At 53.5% G+C, this 24,992-nt stretch overlaps 2 protein-coding genes across 8 annotated transcripts in view; one reads left to right on the top strand and one right to left on the bottom strand.

Annotated features, from left to right (window-relative positions):
* RAB15 (RAB15, member RAS oncogene family) lies at positions 1-22,848 on the top strand. 3 transcript variants are annotated; one of them, XM_036843763.1, is made up of 7 exons: positions 1-337; positions 16,297-16,357; positions 17,294-17,354; positions 17,852-17,929; positions 18,608-18,697; positions 19,929-19,994; positions 20,153-20,340. In XM_036843763.1, the coding sequence occupies exons 2-7, from the start codon at positions 16,311-16,313 to the stop codon at positions 20,309-20,311; spliced, it is 501 nt and encodes a 166-aa protein (XP_036699658.1). In that variant the 5' UTR covers positions 1-337; positions 16,297-16,310; the 3' UTR covers positions 20,312-20,340. The 3 variants fall into 3 exon arrangements, with proteins under 3 accessions (XP_036699658.1, XP_036699656.1, XP_036699657.1); XM_036843761.1 differs by lacking the exon at positions 1-337 and adding an exon at positions 344-890 and having other exon boundaries at positions 20,153-22,848; XM_036843762.1 differs by lacking the exons at positions 1-337; positions 17,852-17,929 and adding an exon at positions 344-890.
* The window catches only part of CHURC1 (churchill domain containing 1), a 48,149-nt gene continuing 27,030 nt past the window's right edge, over positions 3,874-24,992 (bottom strand). For 2 of the 5 annotated variants that reach the window (XM_036843766.1, XM_036843767.1), the window contains exons 4-5: positions 24,929-24,984; positions 7,008-7,182 (exon numbers count right to left, since the gene is read on the bottom strand). In XM_036843766.1, coding sequence (XP_036699661.1) covers positions 7,017-7,182; positions 24,929-24,984 — 222 coding nt within the window. In that variant the 3' untranslated portion in view covers positions 7,008-7,016. Of the gene's footprint in view, positions 3,908-7,007; positions 7,183-23,951; positions 24,036-24,647; positions 24,737-24,928; positions 24,985-24,992 lie in introns of those variants that run through there. The other 3 variants (XM_036843774.1, XM_036843769.1, XM_036843768.1) reach the window with 3 other exon arrangements.

The raw sequence follows: 24,992 nt of genomic DNA, 5'->3' as shown, positions 1-24,992 counted from the left end.
CACAAGGTTATGGAGAAGCCAGATGGCAGAGACGGATAATTCTAGCAATAACTCCTCAGGGTTCCTGGAGACCGCGACTTCCAGAGTAGACCGGTGCTTGAATCGCGATTCAGATCAAGGCCTTCCGACCCAGGGGTGAGCCTAGGTGAGGACCAACCACTGCCCCCTCCCCCGCCCAGTAGGCTTCCTCAGGGGCGGGGTGCTCCGCTGGGTTGGAGCTGGCAGGGCCAGGTTCGGCATGCGATTTGGAGAGAAGGGACGAGACCCGAAAGCCGAGTTTGGTAGAGGTGAGCTGGGTGGGAGCTCATCCCAACTCCCCCATTCAGAAGGTCTGCAGGTAAACAAAAACGTTCCCCACCCCCCTCACCGCTCTGTCCCGGGTCCCGGCGTAAAGAGGGCGGGTCCCGGGGCGGGTCCCTGTCCGGGCTGCGCACCCTGGGGGCGGGGAGCGCGCACCGCCCTCGCCCCACCCCGGCCGAGGGGTCTCCTCCCCAGCGCGCGCTCCCCGCCCCCTCTCCGGGCGGCGGCGACGGCGGCGCAGGGGAAGGGGCGGTCGGGGGCCGGCTCTCTCCTCCCACCGCGCTCCCGCCGCACACGCTTCCCGGCACCGAGCGAGCGGCGGCGAGGCGGCGCGGGCCGGCCCCGCTTCCTTCTCGCCGCCGGCGCAGTTCTCGGGCGGGCGCGCGCCGCGATGGCCCGGGCCGAGCGGGGCTGAGCCCGCCGCCCGCCCGCCCGCCCGCCGGCCCGCCGGCCCGCCGGCCCAGCCATGGCGAAGCAGTACGATGTGCTGTTCCGGCTGCTGCTGATCGGGGACTCCGGGGTAGGCAAGACCTGCCTGCTGTGCCGCTTCACCGACAACGAGTTCCACTCCTCGCACATCTCCACCATCGGTAAGGGGCGGTGGCCGGGGGCGCCCCGGGCGCCCCACCCTCCCCGCCGCCGCCCCTTGTCGGGGCGGCCCCTGCCCCTTCCCCAGCCCGGGAACAAGGGTCCGCCCCTCCGCCTAGAGGCGGTGTCGTGGGAGGCGAGAACGAGGGGATGAGTCCCGGGGTGAGGGGCCACCGGCTGGGGATTTAAGCCTGGGTTCCTGGAGGTGACAGGCTCCCTGCTGCTGTCCGTGACTATGGAAGCCGCTCGGGCCTCACGCTGGGGAGCCTCCCCGTGGAAGCCGAGACAACAGGGTGGCGTAGGCCTGGGTACCCCAAGCTGGGGCAGTGAGAATCAAAGCCACCGATATGACATCCCCCCACCCTCAGGTGCAGAGGGGGAGGGGAAAAAAAAGCTTGTGCTCGGGGAGAGGGGTTCGCTGTGTGGGGAGCCGAGTTACTGAGTCACTGGGTACCCTCAGTCCAGGGGCGACCCAGTGTGGAGCCAGGAGGGGGAAGAGAGGAGGAAGGGAGGAGCCAAAGGGATTGAGTTGACAGGGCACAGTTGTGGAGGGAAGCCACAAGGTGGGACACCTGGGAGGAGGGCATGGCTAAGGTGAGAGCCAATGTGCCGGTGAAGGGGGCCTTTACTAGCCAGCTTCAGAAAAGCAGTCAGCTGAAGCATCTGTTTTGAAGGCGGATGAGGACCAGGAGGATTACTTGCCAGGCAAGGGGGTCAGAAGGCAGGCAGGACTCACCTTAGAATAGATCTCTTTGCTCTGGCAATGCTGGAGCCTGTGCTTATAGGGACGAGGCCTTGTGGCATCCCGGACAGGACTGTTATGGGCTCACTCGTTCTGGGAAGGAGTGGGTGGCCTCCCCTCTGAGAGTCCCCTCTTGGACCCTGAGTGGCCTCCTCCTCTGAGAGGTCTGAGTGGAGGGCATTCCACTCACATCTAACGGGTTCCCTGAGTGATGTCCTGGAGTGGCTTCAGCACCGCCCAGGTCCCCTCTCCTGTCAGGAAGGGCCCCAGACTAGGCTTCCACTTGAGACTTCCGCCCTCCCCCCCCCCCACAGACTCCTTGCCAAGAGGAAAGAGGGAGCAGGTAGAGCCAGGAGGACCAGAGCCTCATGGTTCAGAGGCAGGCTTTGTTGTCAGACAGACCTGGAAACCTCACTTTGGGGCAGCGTGACCTTGAATATCACTTAAGCTTCCGAGCTTTAGTTTCTCATCTGTAGAATGGGAATGATAACAGTTCCTACCTGCCCAGCTGTTGTAAGGATTAAATGAGATAATGTTTGTAAAACACTGCTGCTATTACCGTTGTCATCATCACTGAGCTCCTAGGGTCTCATTCTCTTTTTGCTTCACTATCTTCAAGGGGCTCAGGATCAGGGGACAGATAGATGCATTCATCTTCCTCAGGGGAGCTGGAAAGCTAGCTCCTAGGAGGCTCTGGAGCTTGGGCTGAGCTGCTGTTTGAATGAGACACATCTCAGGGATGGGACAGGTCTGGAGACCAAGGGAGGGCTGCGGGCCTCTGGAGAAGGCTCAGGGAAGAGGAGATGTTGGGGAAACGCCTGGGAATGGCTGAGGAACCAGATGGGATATGAGGACAGGTTGCAGGCTTGAGGACAAAGGGCAGCAGGTTAGCACTTTCTCTGCACTGATGGCTGGGTCCACCTTTCCCCAGGATAGAGAGGACTTTTTAGGAGTTTAGATTCCATGGAAGAGAGAGAAACCTGCCTTTCTTCACAACAGCCTTTTAAAATCTGCCCCACTGGGTTTCTTAAATGCTTTCCAGTTTAAAGCTTTCCACAGCACTTGTGACTCTGCCTTGTCTTAGGCGTGTTTTTTGGCTGCAACTAAGACTTAGGAGAAGAGTTGGATGGTCAAGAAAAGCTTTCCCTTCTGGGATACAAAAAGTTCCCCAGGGAGATGGAAGGGGCAGCCAGGAGACAAATCAAGGAGCCAGGAAAATGGGTACTACCAAGTCCTATTCATTAATTTATCTATTCCAAAAAAAAAAAAAAGTATGTCCTGTATCTGGGCTTGCGACCTGAAGATTCCCAGAAGAATAAAACCCAGGGTCACCTCTCCCAAGCTGCTCCTTATCTGAGACACATTCTTTTACCATCATGGACATCGATCTCTGCACCTTTCCCAGAGCTGCTTCTGTGGAATAGGGAAAACAGGGCAATTCACCAGTTACTACCAAGACAGAGCTCAGATTCTTGGATCATGTCAATTTGTGATTCACTGTTTAGGCCACTTACTGTAAGAGCATGTGACATTCCAGAAATGGGCCTGCAGGGGGCAGTGAGGAGACCTCCCAGGTAGGTGGAGGCACTGACCGCCCCTCTTCTTTCTGGTCAGCAGGTGGGCAGGTGGCCCTGAGCTGGGTCCGTGCCACCGGCATTTATTTCCCATGCAGCTGTGCTGACCCTGAAGGGGCCCATGCAGAGGCGGGCAGTCAGCGCTGTGATGTTTTCTGCTGTTTCTTCAGCTGTTAAGCCAATTAATTAAGCATTCACTACAAAGTACCGTGCCAGGCATGTTAGAGACAGATTGCAGTCCACCTTTTCCTGCCCACAGAAGCCTGTGATCTAGTTGGGGAAGCAACACAGGCGAAAAAGAGCCTTGGCCACAATGAGAGAATCTCTTTGCGAGCACTTTGTGAAGCACTCTTCAAATGTAGGGGATGGATGATGATCCTTAGTGTTCCTAGTAATGAAGGTATTACATTCGGTATCAGCAGCTAAATAACCACGCAAGACTGGTCTGAGGCAGCCCGTGAGTGGTGAGGGGCCCGTGCACGTGTGCTAACGCTACACAAAGCGCTAGATGGGGGAGGTCGCAGAAGGAGAGGGGCCCTGTGGCCGGAAGCGGCAGGGAGGCTCAGCGAGGAGGGCAGGCTGGAGAGAGGGCTTGCAGTGTGGGCTGCATCTCAGTTCCTGTAGGGGAAGGAGCAGATGGAGCGACGGGAGCAGAGCCGACAGAGGTGGGAATTCAGTGGGTGTTCATGGAACTCTGGGCAGTCTGGCTGGAACAGAAGGGAGTTTTTAGGGGAGGAGAACATTCCTCTGTTTATCTCTCTGTCTCCCAAACTATACTTCACGTGCCTTGAGGGTCAGACCAAACCTCATTCCTCTTTGTTTTCATAGTCCTAGAACAGGGCCGGGCATGCTCTCCATAAATGTTAAACTAATGAACAAATGAAGGCAGAGGGCACTGAGGGCCTGGCTGAGGAGCTGGAACTCCAGCCTTCGCAATGGTGTCAAGGGTTTCTTGAGCAGGGGGATGAAGATGGCACTTAGGATGTTGGCTGGGAGAGGGGCTTAGGCCTTGGGGCAGGGAGACCAGTCAGGGGAGACCAGTGGTAGTATGTGGGCACGTAGGACCCACTCAGCTCGTCCCTTCTCTATCTTCCACCCCTCGCCCTCCTGTGACACCAACACCAAACTCCACGCAATCACCTGTTCTGGTTTCCCTCCAGAAGCAGCGAGTAGTTCAAATCTGAGAGGGCCTCACGTGGCTGGCGCTGCCTGCCCAGCAGGGAGATGATGTCCCATCCTAGTGGACATCTACGTGCAGGGGACCTTTGATTTCCTTTCTGTGTGGCGACCACGTGTCAGCCGTTCATGCAAGCTGTAGGGACTGCCCGTGAGTTGGTTTTCTCCCCCCAGTCCTTGGTCTTCCCTGAGACCCTGTCATCTCTGTCCCTGTTCTGGGGACCTTTTTGTCTTAAAGGCCACCTTCTGGGCTTCTAGGAGGCTTCGGCCTATAATTTTCTGGCTTGACTGGTTGAACGGCTGTGGCTTCAGGCTTGGTTCCTCAGGCTGGGTTTGCTGCTGCAGTAGCATCTTTCTCAGGAAGTTCTGTTTGAACTGGCTCTCCTTGCCTGGGGAAAGGGCTTGTGAGTAACTGAAGATGGGGGAGTGGGCTGGGGAAGGACCAGCGGGGAGAGATCAATAGCCTGCAATCAAGTGGCCTAACAAACATGGGGGCCAATGCTTGGGCACCGTGGTCCTGAGGTCTGCGGGCCCCCAGACCGTAAGGCACTGTGTATACATGCTGTGTACCCTGCGGGAGGGTCAGGTGGGTCTGTGTTCCCCACCGTGTTGGGAGGCCTGCAGAAAGGAAGGGGAGGTGAGAAGCTGAGTAGAATAGAAGGAGCGCAGACCACAGGCCTAAGATTCGCCGTGGCCTTACAGACACTTAACGTCTCTGCCCTTAATTTCCACATCTGTAAATGGAAGATAGTAACAGAATCTTCCTTAATGGTCTTTGTGAAGATTACAGAGGCTAACAGATACAAAGCACTTGGCAGAGCTCTCAAAAGAAAAAAAGGCAGCTGCTCTCATTGTATTATGATTATCCCTAGCTCATAAGAAAGCTGGAGATGAACAAACTGTCGATATGTGCTTTGAGGTCATCCCGACCATCACTCGTGCATTCGGTCGTTGGGGCACTCTGCAGAGCACCCGCCGCTCTGAGCCGGGCAAGGAGCTGGGGGGACAGCAGTGAACAACATGGGAACCGGGGTGCCAGCTGCCCTTCCTGGGGAGCACATGAGTAGACTCTGGGTTTCATTTCCGCTTTGGTGCTATTCCCCCCCCTTGCCCTGACAGTGCGGGGGCTGAGAAGGAAGAGTGAGTTGGCGAGGCTGTGCAGAGGCGGAGGAGTGGGGAGAGACGTGACCCCCCGAGAGGACAGCTCTGCCTCAAGGCTCCGACCTCAGCCAGGTGTCACTCTGCCTCCAGCCCTGCTGAGCACATCCCCCCCCCCCCCGCACCGAGGACATGATCCCTGAGAATGGCTCAGAAGCCCTCATTTCAGCTGCTCTGTGCACCTGTGCCACCTGCACAACTGCAGATTCACCCACAGCTTCGAGCGCCCTGGTTCCTGCTTCTTCCTCCTCCTCTTCTCCTCCTCCCTGCTTCCCAGACAGCTTGGTGATGAGCTTTATAACAAGAAAGTCGATATTTGGCTATTACTCTTCTACCCTGATTGCCACCTCTTCTCAGAGTGCCTTTTTCTGTAATCTAATATTTGCGCCTGTTTCCCTGTACAAGTGCCAATTTTCTGCACAGGCCTCTGACCTCTCCTTGGCTATTCTGCCCTGGGTAATGTGCTTTGTCAAAGGGACCACAGAGTTTCCTGGACATTTAATCCCTCCCACTGAGGAGGAAAGAACTAATCATTGGCCCTATTTTATAACTAGGAAAACTGAGGCCCGAGGGAAGTGATGCTCACGTCTTGCACACAGGTGACCCCAACTTGAACTATCTCCTCTCCTCCACTTTCCCCAACTGCATTGGGCATGCCCTTGCTCACCCCAGAAGGCCCATCCAAGGCTGCCAAGCAGAACCTCTCTCCTGGGAGCCAAAGCAGAGAGGACGTGTGCCTCCCTCACCCCATCTGAGGGCTCTGGGCTGGAGGGACAGTTGCACCACTGCTGTTGGCTGAGTCTGCTTCCTTGACATGACCCTCTGGGGGACAGTCTGGGGTCGTGATTGAGGAGTCTGGCCGGGGCACCTTTGAGGATGAGATCTGAGTGTTGCCCGCATGTTACTATTTTGATAACATATTTACGGAGAACTCTGTGACTGGGGCCCCATGTTCCAAAGAGAGAGCCGACAGTTGGCTTCAAAATATGGGTCATTCTCTGATCCCTCTTCTCTGATTACAATTTTCTCTCCACTGATCTTTTCTCCTGGAATGTACTGACTTCATTCATTCACTCATTTATTCCCTCACACACCTACTCATTCATTTTTTTTCTTTCATTGATTCAGTTTTGTTGAATAATATACACTGAGTATCTGCCTTCTGCCAGGTAATGAGACTACGAAGTGAGCAAGATGCTGTTGTGCCCTCACAGAGCTGTTGAGGAGTCAGGCATCCAAACAGACAAGCAGAATTTATGCAGAAGCCATGTCAGAATGCTTTGGAATCACACAGGAGTGATAAATTCCTCCTGCATCGGTTGGTGAAGGCTTCACGGAGGAAGTGACATTTGAGTGAGGCCTTGAAGACTAAGCAGGGTGCCCCAGGGGACGGGGCTGGGGGCGGGGTGTGTGGAAAAAGCGCCTCACGACTCGGGGCTGCTACTCTTATGCCTGGCCGTGGTCGCACCAGCTTAAGTTCAGCTGGAGCCTTGCTGGGAGTTTGTTCTGTGGGCTCCGTGTGAGGGCAGACGCATCGAGAGGGCCTGTTCCCTCCAAGATGTTTGCTCCTGAGGCTCCGGGCTCCAGTCTCTTCCTCCTGGAACCTTCTGCCGCCTGTCAACACGGCCCAGCCCAGAAGAGGCTCTGCGGAGGGCGGAGGAGTGAGTGGTCAGAAGCCTGGCGGGTCTCGGCTGCCTCAGCGGTACCCATGGACCACTCAGCAGCCGGCTGAGGGAGCAAGGCCCAGGTCAAGGGTCTGCTGGAGGGGAGCAGGACGGGGTTAGCTGGAGCGCGTGGCACACGGCCCGGAGGCCCTGTGGAGGTCTGTGCATGCAGCAGTGGGAAGGGCAAGGGGACCGATGTTTCCCGAACACCTACTCTGCACAGGGATGGTGTGCTTTACACACGTGAGCCAGTCTCTGTAGAGACCTCATCGTAAAGTGGGGGGCGAGGAGTCTCCAAGTTGGCCTTGCAAGTGTTTGAGAAGTTTCTTGGCACATTCTTCAGTTAGAGCCTCCAGACAAGTTTCTGTGTCCATGAATGTGTGTTTCTATGTCCATGAATGTGTACGCACACGTGCGTGATACTGGTGGGTCCCCAGGAGAGCCCAGAGAAGGGCAGGGCCTTGCTGAGCTTTCCCTCTTTTATCATAGAGGAAAGAATAATGTGGCCCCTCTTTTTTTTCTCTTCTGAGGAACTGCAAGTTTGACTGAAATGTGTTCCTGCCTGGGGCCCTGATCCTTCAGATCTTCCCCCTGCTGGTAGCTTCTTGTCATTTAGTCCTCAGCTCAGATGTCACCTCCTTTAAAAGATCTTCTCTGACCAGCCATTCTAAAGCAGCTTGTGCCCGGGCGCCCTCATCCTCTACTCCATTATTCTGCTTTTGCCTCAACACTTATCACTCTCTGAAATTACTAGTTTACTTATTTATTATCTGTCTTCCGCACTAGAATAGAAGCTCTCTGAAGACAAGGATCTTTCTGTATTATTTGCAGCTGTGTCTTCAAGTACCTAGCTTAGTTCCTGGCACATGGTAGGCATTCAATAATAGTTTGTTATGAATGAATGGATGAATGCATGCGTACATTTCCTAGAGAACTTTTGCTCTTCCCTGAGGGAAGTTGCAAGTAGTATTGGTTTCTTGGGACTCACAGACAATGAGAAACTCATTATGTACTCATGTACAGTTTGGAACTGTGTGAAGAGGGGAGAAGAAGGGGAGCATTTTGTAAAGGGTGAACAGTTTCCAGTAGCTTTTACCTTTTCTGCTCAGATACATGCTATAGGAGAAGCTCAGACATAGCAAGGAGCAAGAAAGTGGCTCCCGTGATCCCTGTGCAAGTGGGGTCCTCTTTGGTGAATGCAGAGATGACAGGTCAGTGTCTTACACTAAGGTCAATATTGCCTGTTGCTCAGGGTCACTGCTGGTGTCAGATGATGCCCATCAGCTCAGCCAGGCTGCTGGAGTGACCCTCCAGGACTCTGGAGTAGGAGATCCTAGGGCTCAGGCACTGGGGCATGCATTCCTCTCCGCATCACAGGGAGTCCATGTTTGACTGGGAAACCCTTCTGCGTGATAATAGCCCCGGGGTTCCTGGGTCCAGGGTCTCCAAAGACTCTCCCTTCAAGAGAGAGCCTGGGGGCATCTTTTCCCCTGAACGAGGCCAGCATGAGGGACAGTCATTCCGGAGCTAGGTAAGAGGAAGTCAGTGGCATGCAGCCCCACAGACAGTGAGGCTAAGAGTTCCCAGACAGAAGGGAGGAAGGGTGATGCATTAAGTGGCAGGCTTGGGGCAAAGACACTCTCCCCCGCCCCTCACCTGACTGGTGTGAGGCACACTTGTGCCTGGAATCTTCTCTTAAGCTTTGTCTCTTAGCTCTCCTTCTGTCTTCTTCCTCTCCCTGTTCTTCCCCTCCCTTGTCCCTCAGCTGGCAGGGAAATGGTTTCCTCTCTTGCTGAGGGCAAGGGATTACGCTGGTGCCTTGTTTGGGGTGGCAAAGTCAGGCAGCCACCTCCCCGCAGGGTCTGCCTTCCCCGACAGTTTGTTTTGGGATTTCTCGGGGTGACCTCCTGCCACATCCCACGTGAGCTCCACACATCCTGTCCCTTACATCCTGGTTTCCTGCAGGGGGAGGGGCTGGGGTCCTTCCTGGGACTTGAGCTTGGTAACCAGAGCCAACATGGCTCCAGGGATTGGGTATCTGCCTTGGGTTTCAGATGTATTAAGTTGTTCCTGTGGTGGCGTCTCATTGCTGATGAAAAGGCTCAGGTCACACTGGCTGCCGGGCCTCTGGGCTGCGGTTGATCACGGTGATAACATTTGGCACCCAGAAGAGTCCTGTTTCCACTTGAAGCATGTGGCACTGGGCGGGCAGGCAAGCTGGCACCTGACATTAACCCATGAGGTGCTGGCTCACCAACAGGCACACCTAGCTTTGCCAGAATTTAGGGTGTAGCCAGACTCTGGGGGCCATGGGGCTCCCAAGGTGGGTGGCATTTTCACTTTTTGTTGAAACACTCCAGCTTAGTGTGGCTGTCTCCCCTCTCTGCACCACTCTGCTTCCTCTTCCTGACATGAGCTCCCTCCTACTTTCTAGAGCTCTTTCTATTCCCTAAGCCATGACCCTAATCTCATCCCCCCCATAGGAGATAGCTTTTTCAGCTAAGATTTAATGAAGCTCTTTGTGCCAGGCTCTGTGTTATGGGTTTTGTAGCTTATCTCATAATCCTCACAAAAATTCTCTGACATCAGGGATTGCCATCCCCATTTTACAAGTGAGGAAACTAAGGCAAAGAGAAGTTAAGTAGCTTTCCCAAGACCACACAGGCAATTAGTGGTAAAGGCAGGATTGGAACCAAACTCTGACCTCACAATTGTGTTGTTAATGACCTCGCCACTCTGTTTCTTCTTTTTTTTTTTAAACATCCTTATTGGAGTATAACTGCTCTACAATGGTGCGCTAGCTTCTGCTGTATAACAAAGTGAATCAGCCATATGTATACACATGTCCCCATATCCCCTCCCTCTTGCGTCTCTCTCCCACCCTCCCTATCCCACCCCTCTAGGTGGTCACAAAGCACGGAGCTGATCTCCCTGTGCTATGCAGCTGCTTCCTACCACCCATCCATTCTACATTTGGTAGTGTATATATGGCCGTGCCACTCTCTCACCTTGTCCCAGCCCACCCCTCCCCCACCCCCTCCCCGTGTCCTCAAGCCACTCTGTTTCTTGAGCTGCACTCCCTCCATGCTTTCCAGGGTTTTCTTTGGAGGCAGACAGTGATGGGAAGCAGTGCCGTTCCCCTGGATGTGCCCTGTTCCCTTCTTTCCATGGTCTTCACAGGCCCTCCACTGTGGACTGGGGCAGTAGCTAGGAGCTGAGGGAGTGCCAGTGCCGTCTCCCCTGCCCTGTCCCTCTGTCCCCAGCCCCAGTACCTAAGGCCTCGTCTTCTTGACTTTCTGCTCCCGGGGCTCTAAGGTCTCCAAGAACCTCTACCGGAGCAATGTGGAGGTAGCTGCTTGTTCCTTCACACCTGGGTGTCCCCTGTGCCTGGGAAAAGAAGCCGGTCCTCCTGAAGGGATGCTGACGTGGCGCTGTGCAAGGCGATGCATCTGGGCTTAGTGAAATCATGAGCTCTCAGGGAGCAAGGGGCTCCCTGATAATAGGTTATGGTGGGCTTGCTCCATGTGTACCCACTACTAGACGCCTTGTTATACCAGAACAGGGGTGGGGAAGGCAGGGGCGGGACACAAAAGGCAGTAAGAGTCTGCAGCCTCGGAGGGTTGGGAAGCCACTGATCAAGTGAGGTGCCCTGGGTAGGTTTTAAGAAACCTGTTTGCAGTTCTGGCTGAGCCATAGGGTGTGGGAAGGGAGTAAGTTACTTGGCTTCTCTGTACCTCACGGTAATAATCCCTGCCCCTACCTCCTTCATAGGGCTGGCATGAGAACCAAGGGCTCTGGATCCCCTAGCCAGGGCGTGTGCTATAATGCTTAGCAGTATCATGAGCCATGCGTGTGTTCTACCTAGAGATGGGCTAGACAGTGATTTTCAAACGTTAGTGTGCCTTAGATGTAGTAGGTCTGGGTGGGCCCATTTGAATTTTCTAACAGGCTCCCCGGTGACGTGGATGCTGCCGGTCTCCGGATGAGCAAGGGTAGTAGAGTAGCAAGGGACTAGACTGTGCAATCCTTCCCACATCAAGGGTGCTCTGGGTTTGTTTTCCTGGCTCCTCCCCAGGGAGCCTTTATTTAGCAAAGGGAAGGTAGGAGTGAGAGGACTATCTTCTACCTATGAGGAGCTGCACATATATTATCTAATTTATATCCCACACCAACCCTTAGGAGGCCACTGGTATTCTCATTCTATGGACAAGCAAACTGAGGCTCAGAGAAGTTGAGAGTTCCCCAAAGCCACACAGCAAGTACCAGAATCAGGATTCAGACCCGGGTCTTTCTGACTCCAGTGCCAATGGATAGCTCTTCCACTAAATTAAACCCTCAAACTTTCCTCTATCTAAAAAATCACCCGTGGTCCTGTTAAAAATACAGGTTTCAGGGCCTCACTCTCAAATTCTGATTCATTAGGTCTAGAAAGTAGAAAGTCAAAGTAGTATCTTTTTTTTTTTTTTTTTAAATCACCCCAGGTGATTCTAAAGCTGAGCATCTGCCAAGTACACCTTGAGAATCGGAGAACTCCCATGCTGCCTCACTTGACACTTCACATGCAAAGTCTCAGTCCAGATGGAACTCCCAAACTTCGGCATGTACTAGAATCACCTGGAGAACTTGTTAAAATACAGATTCCTAGCCACCTCCACCCCCACCCCTGCCCAGAGTTTTGGATTCTGTAGATCTGAGGCGAGGCCCAATAATTGGCATTTCTAACAAGCCCTGACTGATGCCGGTGCTGATGCTGCAGGTCCGGGGACCACACTTTGAGAACCACTGTCCTTAGAAGCCTGCTGTCAAAAGTGTGATCCAGGGACCAGTAATATCAGCCTCACCCAGAGGCTTGTGCAGCATCTTAGGCCGCATCTCACACTGACTCAATCAGAATCTGCATTTTAACATGGTCCCCACATGATTTGCATCCACTTTAAAGTTTGAGAAGTGCTGCCTTAGAGGAGCCAGGATGAGAACACACCAGGGGTGGAGACAGATGAAGAATCTCTCTTCTCCCTGAAGAGTCTGAAGGTGCAACAGAGAGGGGCGAAACTATTAGGATAGGATGTACACCTAGAGGGGGCTGATGACAGCTGAGAGGTGAGACTTGGAAAGGATAGAGGACTCTGCCCCGGGGAAGGTGGAGACGACAGGACGTTCTGAGGAAATGAGGTGGGCCTCACAGCAAGGCTTCATCAGGCAGCTGTCACTTTGCCCTTAAGACAGTGGGCAGGGTGTTCTCTTTCAGTGGTAGTGGTAGGGAGAGGGTGGACCGGGACTGAGCCCTTCAGCAGGGAAGACAGTGGCTGTGAGGAACGTGGTGGGTGAACCACCTGGAATAAACAGTTTCTGAGCAGCGGTGAGGGCCGGCAGAGGTGAGAAAGCATGTCTCTAGGCGACTAAACAAGGCCAGTCTTTTGACTTTGCCCTGCAGTGCTCAGCAGTGGAAAAAAACCAACAGCCACGCAGGGACAGGGAAGGGGCCACGGATGGGCACAGGTCACGGCAGGCCAGGGCTGACTGGTAGATGGACACCGTGGAAGGTGCAGGGTGTATGGGAGCAGAGTAGAGCAATAGATTCAACTAGAAGATCTTTGGGCTGTTAATCTTTCAATTTAAAAAGGAGGGGAGGGCTTCCCTGGTGGCACAGTGGTTGAGAATCTGCCTGCCAATGCAGGGGACACGGGTTCGAGCCCTGGTCTGGGAAGATCCCACATGCCGCGGAGCAACTAGGCCCGTGAGCCACAACTACTGAGCCTGCGCGTCTGGAGCCCGTGCTCTGCAACAAGAGAGGCCGTGACAGTGAGAGGCCCGCGCACCGCGATGAAGAGTGGCCCCCGCTTGCCGCAACTAGAGAAAGCCCTCGCACAGAAACGAAGACCCAACACAGCCAAAAATAAATAAATAAATTAATTAATTAAAAAAAAAAAAAAAAAAGGAGGGGAGTGGGTGGGAGAGGAAGATCCCTCAGAAGGCATAGACTTTCTATGTTTCTTCCTTAGTGCCGGTGAAGAGCCAATACTGATGCATTTTATTTCTCAGAGATGTTACAACAAATTTTATCGGTGGTCAGGAGGGTCTAGGTTGCAAGACGGTGGTGGGGAGGTGCCATGAGCTGCCAGAATTCCCCAGCCTTGGTCCCTGGCCACACAGCTAAGAAGCAAGGGAAGAGGGGAGAAGGAATCCAAGCCCAGCGCTCACTCCCAGGGCGGCTCCCTGTCTTCTTGTCAGCCCTGCCTCTCCTAAGACCTGCCTTCATTGTCAGGGAAAGCTCCCTGGTGTTGGGGGCTCCTCCCCCAGCTGAGCCCTTCTCCAGAGAGAAACAGAAAAGCGTAGGTAAGGCCTCTCTGCCTGGTTAACACACTATTCTCCTGTCATTCCCCCAAGAAACAGTGCAAGGGCTCTGCCATCAAACAGGCCTCTGCTACTTGCTGTGCCAACCTTGGGCTAGTTATCTTACCTCCCTGGGCCTTTGTTTCCTGTCTAATAAGCTCTGTAAGGGCAAGGACCATCTGTTTTTTTGGCCACTTAGTCTGCATCTAGCACTGTGCAGGGCACAAAGTAAGTTCCCATAGAAGTTTGTGGAATAAAGGATATAGATTCCTCTCTCTCACCAGCTCCCCACCCTTGTGACCACTTTGCACAAGGTGCTGTCCTTTGACTGGGCTTGCTGGGCTGGTACGAGGATGAGCTGGCTTTATTATAAAATGAACAGAATCACTGATTCTCCTGGGAAGAAGGCACTGTACCAGGAAAGAACAAAGGTTTCTTGATTCCCTTCTATGCTGGGTGTTGGGGAGAAGCAAATTTTTTTTTTTAATATTTATTTATTTAGGCTGCACCAAGTCTTAGTTGTGGCATGCGGGATCTTTAGTTGTGGCATGCGAACTCTTAGCTTTGGCGTGCGGGATCTAGTTCCCTAACCAGGGATCGAACCCAGGCCCCCTGCATTGGGAGCGTGGAGTCTTACCCACCGGGCCACCAGGGAAGTCCCGAGAAGCAAATTCTTGACAACTGCTTGTCTAGGGAGGGGGTGAGCACGCTACTGCCCCCCACCAAGGCCAGGGGCCCCTCTCCTTCTTTCTCCCTCCTCTTTTTTTTACTTTCTTGGCACCCTCGGTAGAATGGCTGCCAGACGTTACCCATTTGGAAAAGTACAGCTCAATAGATATGAATCAGCTTGGGCAGGTGAAAAATGATTCACTTCCAAGCAAGTTGATTTAGTTCAGGTTGTCCCATCTGAATCTTTTTCTCCCTTTTAATTAAATGATGATTGGTCTCAGTGGTGAGAGGGAAGAGCCTGAATTTAATGTCTGTGTTTGTGGAAAGCTGGGGACAATGTGGATAAGGGGGGAAGTATTCCTGTTGGCAAAGAACTAATGCCGGCGTGGAATGGCAGGGGCGCTGGGGATTCTGGCACCTTTGGGGCTGTGCTGTGCAGCCTGGGGACTACGGGCCAGAACTCTGCCTTCACCCTGTTTCTCACCTGAACACTGGTTAATGGTGCCCATTCCTGACTTGTCTCCAGGGAGTGCACGAGGACTGCAGCTTAATTAACTTCCTAGACACAGCTCTTGAATCACTGGGCACAGTGCCTGGCACAGTTAGGGCTGGGGAGAGGTGCCTCATCACTGCTGTCACTCAGATTCAAGCCTGCATGCTGCTGGTGGTGCTGACTTCTGCTGCAAAATTCCCCAGATACGTTTCTGCACTGGACTGGTTTGCCAAATCCCTTACGTTTCCTGTGTCTTGTGGCAGCTTAGCTCCTCAAGCCCCTGGGCAGATGAGCCTGAGAACCCTGATTGTCTACCCTCCCTCCCCCAACGACATGCTGTGCCACTGCCTCTTCATGTGGTCACTGGCAGTGACCCAGGAGCACCCATGTAGACCAGGGCTGTACTTGGTATAGTGATAGCTGCGACCGACTGAATGTCCACCAGGTGCCAGGCACTGTGTCTCATTTGGTTTTCTCAGTGACCCACTGAAATGATTGGTAATGTCCCCATTTTACTGATGAGAAAATGGAGGCTCAGAGAAGCCAGGTGCCCAAGGTCATAGCTATGAGTTAAGTGGCCAGAGTTAGGATTCAAGCACAGGCCTGACATCGAAGCCCATGCTCCTTCTAGTAAACAACAATGCCTCCTCTGGTAAAAGGGCCTAGTCAGCAACAGATGCACTAGGCCGTCTCCTTGGTGGGCCTTTGCTAGGTGCCGAGGGCTTAATACACACTGTGGGGCTGAAACAGTCCTCCTCTCTCGCCAGGGTCTCTGTGCCTTCCCCACATTCACGACGGCACCATAACCCCCCTCCTGGTTGCTAATAAGGCAGAGAGAGAATAAACCCAGGCAAATGAGGTGGACTGCTATTCCTAGGGATTAGAGTTCCAGGAGGGATAAATACAAGTGGTTCTCTGCAGAAGTATAAATAAGGAAGACTTTACATGGGAGTAGAGTGAGACACGTTTTGGGGCTAAGTAAGGCAGCAACTGAGCGGATTCCCCCATATTCACTTCCCGTGTGCCACAGGCCCTTTACTCCTGGCAACTTGCAGCTCAAGGAGGAAGGGAAGTCCCATTCAAAGCCCTGGACACTCCCTGAGGGTCAGTTTTTGGTTCAAGAAGGCCTTTACCTTGTGCCATCTTTCTGCCAAATTAAACCAAAAGGAGACCCTCAGGTATGAGTGCCCTGGGCCATACTTCAGTTCTCAGCGGGTATCTTTCCTTTCTTTTTTTTAAAATTTATTTATTTTATTTTTTGTTGCTGAGCACGGGCTTTCTCTAGTTGTGGCGAGCGGGGGCTACTCTTCGTTGCGGTGCACGGGCTTCTCATTGCGGTGGCTTCTCTTGTTGCGAAGCACGGGCTCTAGGCGCGTGGGCTTCAGTAGTTGTGGCATGCGGGCTCGGTAGTTGTGGCTCACGGGCTCTAGAGCGCAGGCTCAGTAGTTGTGCCGCACGGGCTTAGTTGCTCTGCGGCATGTGGTATCTTCCTGGGCCAGGGCTCGAACCCGTGTCCCCTGCATTAGCAGGCGGATTCTTAACCACTGTGCCACCAGGGAAGCCCCCTTCCTAACTTTCTTGCTCACTTCCTTTCCCCAGGTGTTGACTTTAAGATGAAGACCATAGAGGTAGATGGCATCAAAGTGCGGATACAGATTTGGTGAGTTGGGTAGGAGGAGAGGACCTGGGGCTCTCCCTAGCTGCCACTGCCATGTGTAAAATCCCAAGGCTTCATCTGGAGTAACTGGCCACCTCTTCAAAGGAGAGAAGCAGAAGTCTCAAAGCCCACCTCCTGCTCCCATGAGCCTTAATCTCTCATCTCTGCGGCTCTCGAGATCTTAGTTCCCCGACCAGGGATTAAATCCAGGCCCTTGGCACTGAAAGCGCGGAGTCCTAACCACCGAACCGCCAGGGAGTTCCCTCTCATCTCTTTCTTAAGAAACTTATGGGACTGACTGCAAGTCACCAAAAAGCAAGAATTAGAAGGAATTGGCAAACTAAGCACTGCGGGTTTGTCCTCGAATAAAACTTTTCCCTTGGGCCGTGCTGCCCTGCATAGCACTGAGGTAGGATTCCAAGGAGGGAGGGCTACGCCCCATCATTACGGTGGGAGTTCCTGGTCGGAGTTCCTCACTACAGCACAGTGCAGTTCCCATAAGTAGCCACAGGGGGCCGCTATGGCTCTCTGGCCTGTTGCTCCTGGAAGCATTGCCTTTCCAGCATTTGGAGCGGCCTCCCAATTTCAGAGTGGTATGGGCATTGCCTGCAGAGGTCCCAGAGGGACTGGAGATGGAGCAGTCCCACCAGTCTGGCCACAATGGCCAAATCCTAGAGACAGTTATCCAAGACCCAGTTATGGTTGTGGCAGATACAGTTGACAAGGACCCACAAGCCCTGTCAGCACCTATGACCAGCCCTCTCTGCTGCAGAGTCAGATACGTTTGGATGCCCTTGGGAACCAAAGCTCCACTGATTTTTCACCCTGCAGCTCTCCAGTTTCTCCTGCAAAGGCACAGGGTCTCCCAGCTCCCGTTCCTCCCCTCCCCACCTGCTTCCATGGTCCCTGCTCTTCTGAAGGGCTGGCTTTCTATTGCAGGGACACAGCGGGGCAGGAGAGATATCAGACCATCACAAAGCAGTACTATCGACGGGCCCAGGTGAGCCGCTATTTTCAGGGTTTAGAGGTGGGATGCTGCCACCCACACTCCTGGCTCTGGGCGTTTGAGATATTTGTGCCACTCATCCCCAAATGGGCCCTCGGATTGCCTGCTGGGGAGTGAGGGGGGTGGGCTCAGGGCGGTCTTTCAGTCGTTCGCTGATCATTCATTCATCAGCTACTCTCTGAGCACTCACTACTGGCAGTTCCCCACCCTCACCCTCAACTTCCACCCTCCTCCCCGGGCCAAAGACCACATCAAAGTCTTGGTGCCTTTCTGCCTCAGAGAGCTCTGTGATGAGCCTAGGAAGCAACAGCTTTGGGGGTCTGAGAGAGAAGGAGACTTTTCTGGGTGCTGAGGGATCTTCATTGTGCTAAGCAGGAGAAGGGAGATTGGGACCCAGCATTTAAGGTACCACACCCAATTCTGACCCCATGACTGTGCACTGTCTCTGTGTGCATGTACCTGCCCCATCTCTCTCTCCTTCTCTCTCTCAGGGAATATTTTTAGTCTACGACATTAGCAGCGAGCACTCTTACCAGCACATCATGAAGTGGGTCAGTGATGTGGATGAGGTAGGATGTGCTGCCTCACTCTTGGGGGTGGGGAAGGGCACCTCAGGGGGGAAAGCAAAGTGAAGGCCACATGGGAAGGGCTGAAGCTGTCAGGGTTGGCGAGCAAACACTACCAGAAACCCTTGCCTTCTACAGCCCCGGATCAAGACCTCTGGGTAAGACATGAGGAAGAAGCCCAAGCAGCCATGCCCTCCATGCTCTGTACCCTGCCAGGCCTCCATGGCTGTGTCTTCCCCTGAAATGAATTAGGACAGAGCCTACGCTGGGAACAGCTTCCTTCCTGAAATGTCAGGACCAGGTGGAATTGCGAGACTGGAGTTCCAGTCCTGGCTTTGCCACCACAGTTGTGGAGCCCTGGGCAAGCCATTTGAACTCTGAGTCCCCAGTTCTTCATCTGTGGAGTGAGGGGCTGGACTTAAGTCCAATGTCCTTTCCAGTTGCCCAACCCGAGGAAGCATCAGTGTCTTCTACCCTAAACAGTCCCCGTGACATCCCTCTGGGACCCCTGGGGTCAGCCATGGTACTTGGGGAAGCCTGGCACCTGCACCCAGTCAGCCCACTCTGTCCCTAGGGCTCTTAACTTTGCTGCTGGTGTGGAAGCCAGTGTAGGCTATATGGGTGGGGAGATTGGGGGAAAGGCAGCACTCACTGGCAGTTCTGTCTGTCCTTTGTCCCTAGTATGCACCAGAAGGTGTCCAGAAGATCCTTATAGGGAATAAGGCTGATGAAGAGCAGAAACGGCAGGTGGGAAGAGAGCAAGGGCAGCAGGTAAGTGGGAGTGAGCTGGCTGAATCCATCCCTTGGGTTTTTGGCTGGCTTCCTGGGCCAGGCCTGAGAACTGGGACCCAGGGTTCTATCACCATCATCAGACACCCCCCTACCTCCACAGTAGCCTAAGGCACTGGCTGAATTGCCATCCTTGAGAGTTTGTTTTCTGTCCTTTAGGACAGTGAGTTGGGGTCCATCCTGAAACAAAGACCTCTCCCAGCTCCAAGGCCCCCAAAGCAGGATTACCTCTGCCTAAGAGCCCACCCTGGTTAGTGCGGAGGAGGGACTTCAAGTCGCTCCCTTCTCCTCTAGCAGTATCCAGGCATAGCTTCTGTCCTACAGTCATCCCACCCCTCCATACCCACCCCCTGTCCTCCTTACACTTGAAAAGAGGTAGGAAGGGAAATGAAGGCATGAAGGGCCCACATTCGGAGAAGCCATGGCGGCAGAGAGGGTAGGAGGATGGTTTTGAGGGAATGTCCAAGCACACAGGGAGACCGTCCTCCCAGAGAACAGAAAGAAAGATGGGTACCACTGAGGCCAGAGTCACCCACTTACTCTGAAGGCCTCAAGAGTTTTTCTCTCCCTCTTCAGTCAATAGCATCCCATTAGCACTTGAAATAAAATTGTTTTTTAGTATAAAAAATAATACATGGTCATTGAAAATTTTGAAAATAGAGGCCAACTCCTACTAGAATATTCGTATTTGTTGAGTACTGTATGTGTGGCCCTGTGCTAAGCAAGTGCTTACAGATGCATGACCCCATTTAACCCTTCCACAGCCTTGGTTGATAGATGCTGTCATCCCCTTTGAACAGATGACGAAGCTGGGGCTTAGAGGGAAGAAGTAACTTGTCTAAGGTCATACGCTCTTAAGTGACAGCACTGGTATTCCAGCCTGGGTCTGTTTGACCTCAAAGCCCATGTTTTTCATTAGTTTGTCACAATAATTTTGTGTCTCTGGCTCCTGACACGTGATGTGTGTGTGTTGGGTGTATATGTGTGCCTGTGTGTAGGTGGGGAGGGGTGGTGCATTTGTGGAGCATCTTCTCCCATTCTCTGCTAGCCTGTGTCTTAGGAAGTCCTAGTCTCATCTGAGAAGTTGTCTACTCTGAGAAACTGTCACGACACAGCACGGGCCCTGAGTGCAGTGGCAGGAAGGATGCACCAGGTGCTGCGGGCACCTCCCTTCCCTTAGCGACTCCCTTTCAGGAATGTTCTTCTCTTGCAGCTGGCTAAAGAGTATGGCATGGACTTCTATGAAACAAGTGCCTGCACCAACCTCAACATTAAAGAGGTGAGTCCCGTCTCTTGAGCTGAGTCCAGCGAGGCAGGGAGGCGAGAGGACGAGGCAGCAGAGCAGCTGACAGCAGATGAGCCCCACCCAGGGCGGGCAGCCACAGGGGTGCCGGGAAGAGGGGAGACCTGGACTAACTGCGCTCCTTGCTCTCCCAGTCCTTCACGCGCCTGACCGAGCTGGTGCTGCAGGCCCACAGGAAGGAGCTGGAAGGTCTGCGGACACCCGCCAGCAATGAGCTGGCCCTGGCGGAGCTGGAGGAGGATGAGGGCAAACCTGAGGGCCCGGAGAACTCTTCGAAAACCTGCTGGTGCTGAGCATCTTGCGTGGAGCGCCCCCGCCCCGCACAGTCCCCTCTCCCCGCAGGAGGGCTGCGGGCACACAGGGAGCCTGGGCTTTGCCCCGCTTCTCTTCTCCTTTGGGTGACCCTGTGGAATCTCGGCCGCTGCTCCTCCCCCTGCCTGGCTCCAGGGAGCAGCTCCTCTGTCCTGTCCGAGCAGCCTCGCCCCCCTTCTCCCGCCCTCCCCACCGGGATGGCCCCCTCCAGCCTGTTTCCCCAGCCACAGGCCTGCCTCGAGCCCCTGATGTGCTACGAGCACCGCCTCACTACCCTGAGGTCCCAGACGATGGCCCAGTCTGGAGTCAAGGCCACTGGAGGTTCCTTCTCTCTCAGTGCATCTGGTCTCCTCTCCGCTTCTCCTCGCTTCTTCCCACCTCTCTTTCTGTCCCTTCCCCTCAGCTGTGTTCCTATCAGAGCCCTCCCCCCACCCCCCACGTGTCCCGTGTGGCTGCTGGTACAGCACCTTTCAATTCCTCCCTCTTTGCCGGGCCGAGGGAGTGGACTCAGGCTCAGGGGCATGTTCCCTGCTCTGCTCCGGGAGAAGCCCCACCCCGCTTTGTGGGAAATCCTCCCCGTCCTCTCCTCCCCACCGCCCCTTCTTGTGCCATGGGCCTGCCTCCCCGGTGACCGGGGAAAGAGGAATGGCAAGAGAGGAAGGAAGGCCCAAACTGGTGGTCCCCACGACTGGGGCTGTCCTTCCCCCCGTCCCCAGCTTCCGCTGCACTTGGCTGCCTGCCCTCCTGCCTCTTGGGGGAACTGAGCTTCAGAGAAGAAAAAAAAATGATGAGGGGTGGCAGGGATAAAAAGCCACCTCCATTCTCTACCTGCCGTGCAGCGTGTGCACTATTTCTCCCTGCCCCCGGGCTTCCGAATTTAAAGATGTGGACCAAGGCCTGAGGGCACTGCAGGGCAAGGAGAGCCCTGGGGCCAACCACACACTCTGGGAAGGGGAGTGTTTGGAAGTGAAGGACCAGCTCCTATATATCAGGTTAAGAGCCGGGACAGCAGTTTGCAAACCAGAGGGGAATTCGGCAGCAGCAGGGATTCCTGGGCCCCATCTTCCATTTCTTATGTAAGATGGGCATCTCTCCACCACCCTGGCAGGAGAGAGGTGACAGAACCACGATGGTGGTCTTTCACCGAGCCCAGCCTTCCGCTCTCAAGGTTTTCCCGAGACCCAAAGTTTGTGGGAGAAGGGCAGGGAGCTCATGAGCAAAAAGCAGGCAAGCCCTGGGTAGGAACGCTCGGTGCTGTTCCCTTCAGCCTTCAAGACCAAGTGCTCATCTTGTTCCTCTAGCTCCTGACTCAGAGGCTTGAGGGTTTGCCAACGGCACTGTGGCTACAGGTGGAGGGAATCGGACTCCCTCCTCCAGGGCCCTTTGTTTCAGGAAGAAGTTTCTTTAACCCCATATGGTCCAAGAGTCGTTTGCAGGAGGCCCTTTAAGGAGGAAACAAGTCAGTTACCAGCCCTAGTAGGGTTCCTCCCCACCTTCCCAAGATGGGAGAAGCCTAGGGAGGAAGATCGGTCTTAAGCTGCGTTGCATGGCTGGCACTGGAGTGAAAACAAAACTGGGCATCGAACATTCACTAATTAAGGACTAAAATCCAGGACACACACACGTGAAGGATTAAGAACCCCACTTCCTTACTCCTCTGAAAAAATGGGTGGGGGATGAAATCGCCAAACCTTTCCTCTGACTCTTATCAAATCAGGAGAGGGCGGGAGAGGGTAGCTCAGGATGAAGGAATGGGGGATGGGTTATCATAGTGGAAGGAAAAGGAAGGCAGGAATAGTTATAAATCGTCGGCTAATGAGAAATGTAAAGAGCTGACTCTTTAGGACGAAGTCACGACCACAGCTGAGGATGTTTCCTTGAGGACTAACTCCTCAGGTGTTAAAACATGCAGCATCACTCTGGGGTGGGGAGGTCAGCAGTGCCAACCCTCGGTGTGCCCTTAGCCAGGGACTCGAGGGAGGGGAAGTTATACTGGCCATTGGCTCCAACCTGTGGTCAGTGTTGCTGCTTTCCCTGAAGATCTGGCCGAGCACCATTGCCTTTCTCTCCTAGCCCCCTTGGGGAAGAGGGACTATATTTTTACTGTACCCTAGGGGTTCTGGAAGGGAAAACTTGGGATTAGGATTCTATGGCCTGAGAAGCCCCATCCATAAGGGCCACAGCTGGGGAGAGGTATGGGGCAGGAGGGGGGGTTGGGATTTTAGGGTGCAGCTATGCTCATGAGGTACCAGAATCAGCCTCTCACCCCTAAACTTCTCCAGTCCCGGAGGTAGCCTGGGACCTGGCCTTAGACTGTTGAGCAGGTGCGCCTGCCTGTTGGCTCCTCACCACCTTTGCACCTGTCGTCTTGAGGCTCGGCACAGCCCCAGGCTCTCCACCTGCTCCTGAGCCCCACCATCTCCCTGTGACGGGTAAACTTCGTGTGCTGTGTCTCGGGTCCAGGATATGAATTGTGAGCAGGGTTCATCTATTTTAAACACAGATGTTTACAAAATAAAGAATATTTCAAGTCACAGGTGTGACTGCCTGTGTGAATCCCTGGGAGTAGATCTCACTGGGACCCTGGCAGTTCAGGGGGAGGGAGAGAGGCAGTGCTGGTAGAAGAGGTTACAGAATCCTAAAGCAACAGCAGAAGAATGACAATGGAAACAGCAAACGTCTTCCGTTTGGTGCCCCTCCTAATGCCACCTGCAGGGGAGCCCCAAGCAAAGCCCCCATTGTTCGGCAGTGGGCTCCCATTGCGGAAATAAGATTGAGTAGAGTCATTGGGGAGATGCTGAATATCTATGTCTGAGGGTGTCTTTAAAACCAAGAAGGTTCTCATCTGCTTGGAACGTAACAGAAACAGGTCTTCCTGAAGGCATGAGGTGGGATTAAGTAATCTTTCAGAAGTTCATCCTAGCCCTGTGCTTGGATACCCCAAGGGAACAAGGCAGTCTAGAATCTTGGGGTCTGGGGACTGTTGAATACTATACTCTGGGGTCCGGAGTTGATGGAAGAGGCAGAGAATGTTTGGAAGTAAAGATAAAATGAAGAAGGAAGGAGTAAAACAAGGCAGGGCAACGGTAGCCTAAGATCTTAACCTGCATTTTCCAATTTACAGAGAACTTGTAATGCTTTATCTCCTTTATTGGAACAATCAGACAATCACGGCTGTGTGAGATAAGGAGGGTGATTATCTTTATCCAAGTTCGACAGATAAGGAAACAGGTGCCTAGGGGCCCCAAGGAACAGTGGCAGAGTCAAGGCTTAAAAGGAACAACCAGAATTGAAATCTCCAGAAGGGAAAGCTTGGCATCTCTATTTAGAAAAATCTCTACATGCAATTCTCATTTGCAGCCAGAATTGAGAACCATTGACCTAGGCTTTCTGGCTACTAAGCCAGTGAAGTTTCCAGAACATCTACTGTCCCTGTGGAAAGCCATGTTAGTGCATGTACAAAGTTACAAGCTTCTGGAAAGTAGGCCAGTTTGAGGTAAAGCTGGAAACAGGTATTTTAGGAGAGCTTCATCAATTGTATTCAATCGTGAAAGGGGAGAAGCTGGGTGACTCAAGGTGTCCTAGGTTGCCCCTGGAGAAAAGGGATGTTGTGTACCTAAGGAAGACGGCACCTCCACTCCTCAGTTCAGGAACTTCCATGGTTTTCCTGGAGAGGGGTCCCAGAGGGCAGCCAGTAAGAGGCATCTGGAAGCCCAGAGAGTACTAGGGACGTTGTAGGCATGCAGGTGAATCTGGCAAGTTCATGTTAAGAGTTTAGCCCATTATCAAGGCCAAGTTCTTGACTCAGTGGCTTAGGAGGCGTTTATTTGCTTTTTCTAGCAACTCCACCCAGCCTCAGCAGGGGACACACTTCTCTCTGCGTTTCCTGCCACCTCTTCTAGTGGCAAAAGATTCCATTCCCACTTAGGTAATGGAGGCTTTTTTGTAGGGAACAGCCAGTTAAGATGTATGGATTCCCGTGTTGCTATAAACAGCCATGAACAGGCTACAGAACAGAAAACCTGGGTACTTCCTGGAAAGTACTTCCTCCACCTCCTCAACAAATCAGATTCTCAAGACCAGCTGCTCCCCAACCTGGCTCATTCTTTGTTCTAGGAGACAGTTCCCAATGGACACATACCTGTGAAAACCTCTCTAGTAAACAACTGCATTGTTATTGAAATTTCGCTCTAAAATCCCAAAGCCAGGTAAAGCCTGATAGCCAGCTTTAATGATGGAGAAATCCAGGCATTAAAAACAAAAAACAAAAAAAACAAAGAAAACCCCCCTGATTTCTTGCATTGGTGGGTGTTTGGAAGAATGAAGTGAAGCATTAGGTCTTTTTAGTTTCTGTGGGCTTCCAGTGCTGTGCTCCCATGATAGCTCTTAGCAGGTCCCCAGATGTCCTGCAACACACTGCATGCTGGTGTTGAAAACATCGCGAGTGGCCTAGCTGGGTCTAGAACCGTAGCAGCTTTGACCCCCTGCACACTTCCTTCTGTGGGGAACGACCAGCGCGAGCCCCCCTGAGGAGCCTCTGGGACTCAGTCTTCGTCTGATGAGAGGTAGGGGCATCCATCCCCTCTGAGTTTACCCACCTGCTCTGTGACTCCGCTCTGTTATCCCAGCCACAACCAACGGCATCCTCATGCCCCTGTGGAG

This window comes from Balaenoptera musculus, chromosome 2, assembly GCF_009873245.2.
Source record: "Balaenoptera musculus isolate JJ_BM4_2016_0621 chromosome 2, mBalMus1.pri.v3, whole genome shotgun sequence".
Taxonomy (NCBI): domain Eukaryota; kingdom Metazoa; phylum Chordata; class Mammalia; order Artiodactyla; family Balaenopteridae; genus Balaenoptera; species Balaenoptera musculus.
The sequence above is the reverse complement of the archived record's forward strand: the minus strand, read 5'-3'. Positions and strand labels throughout refer to the sequence as shown.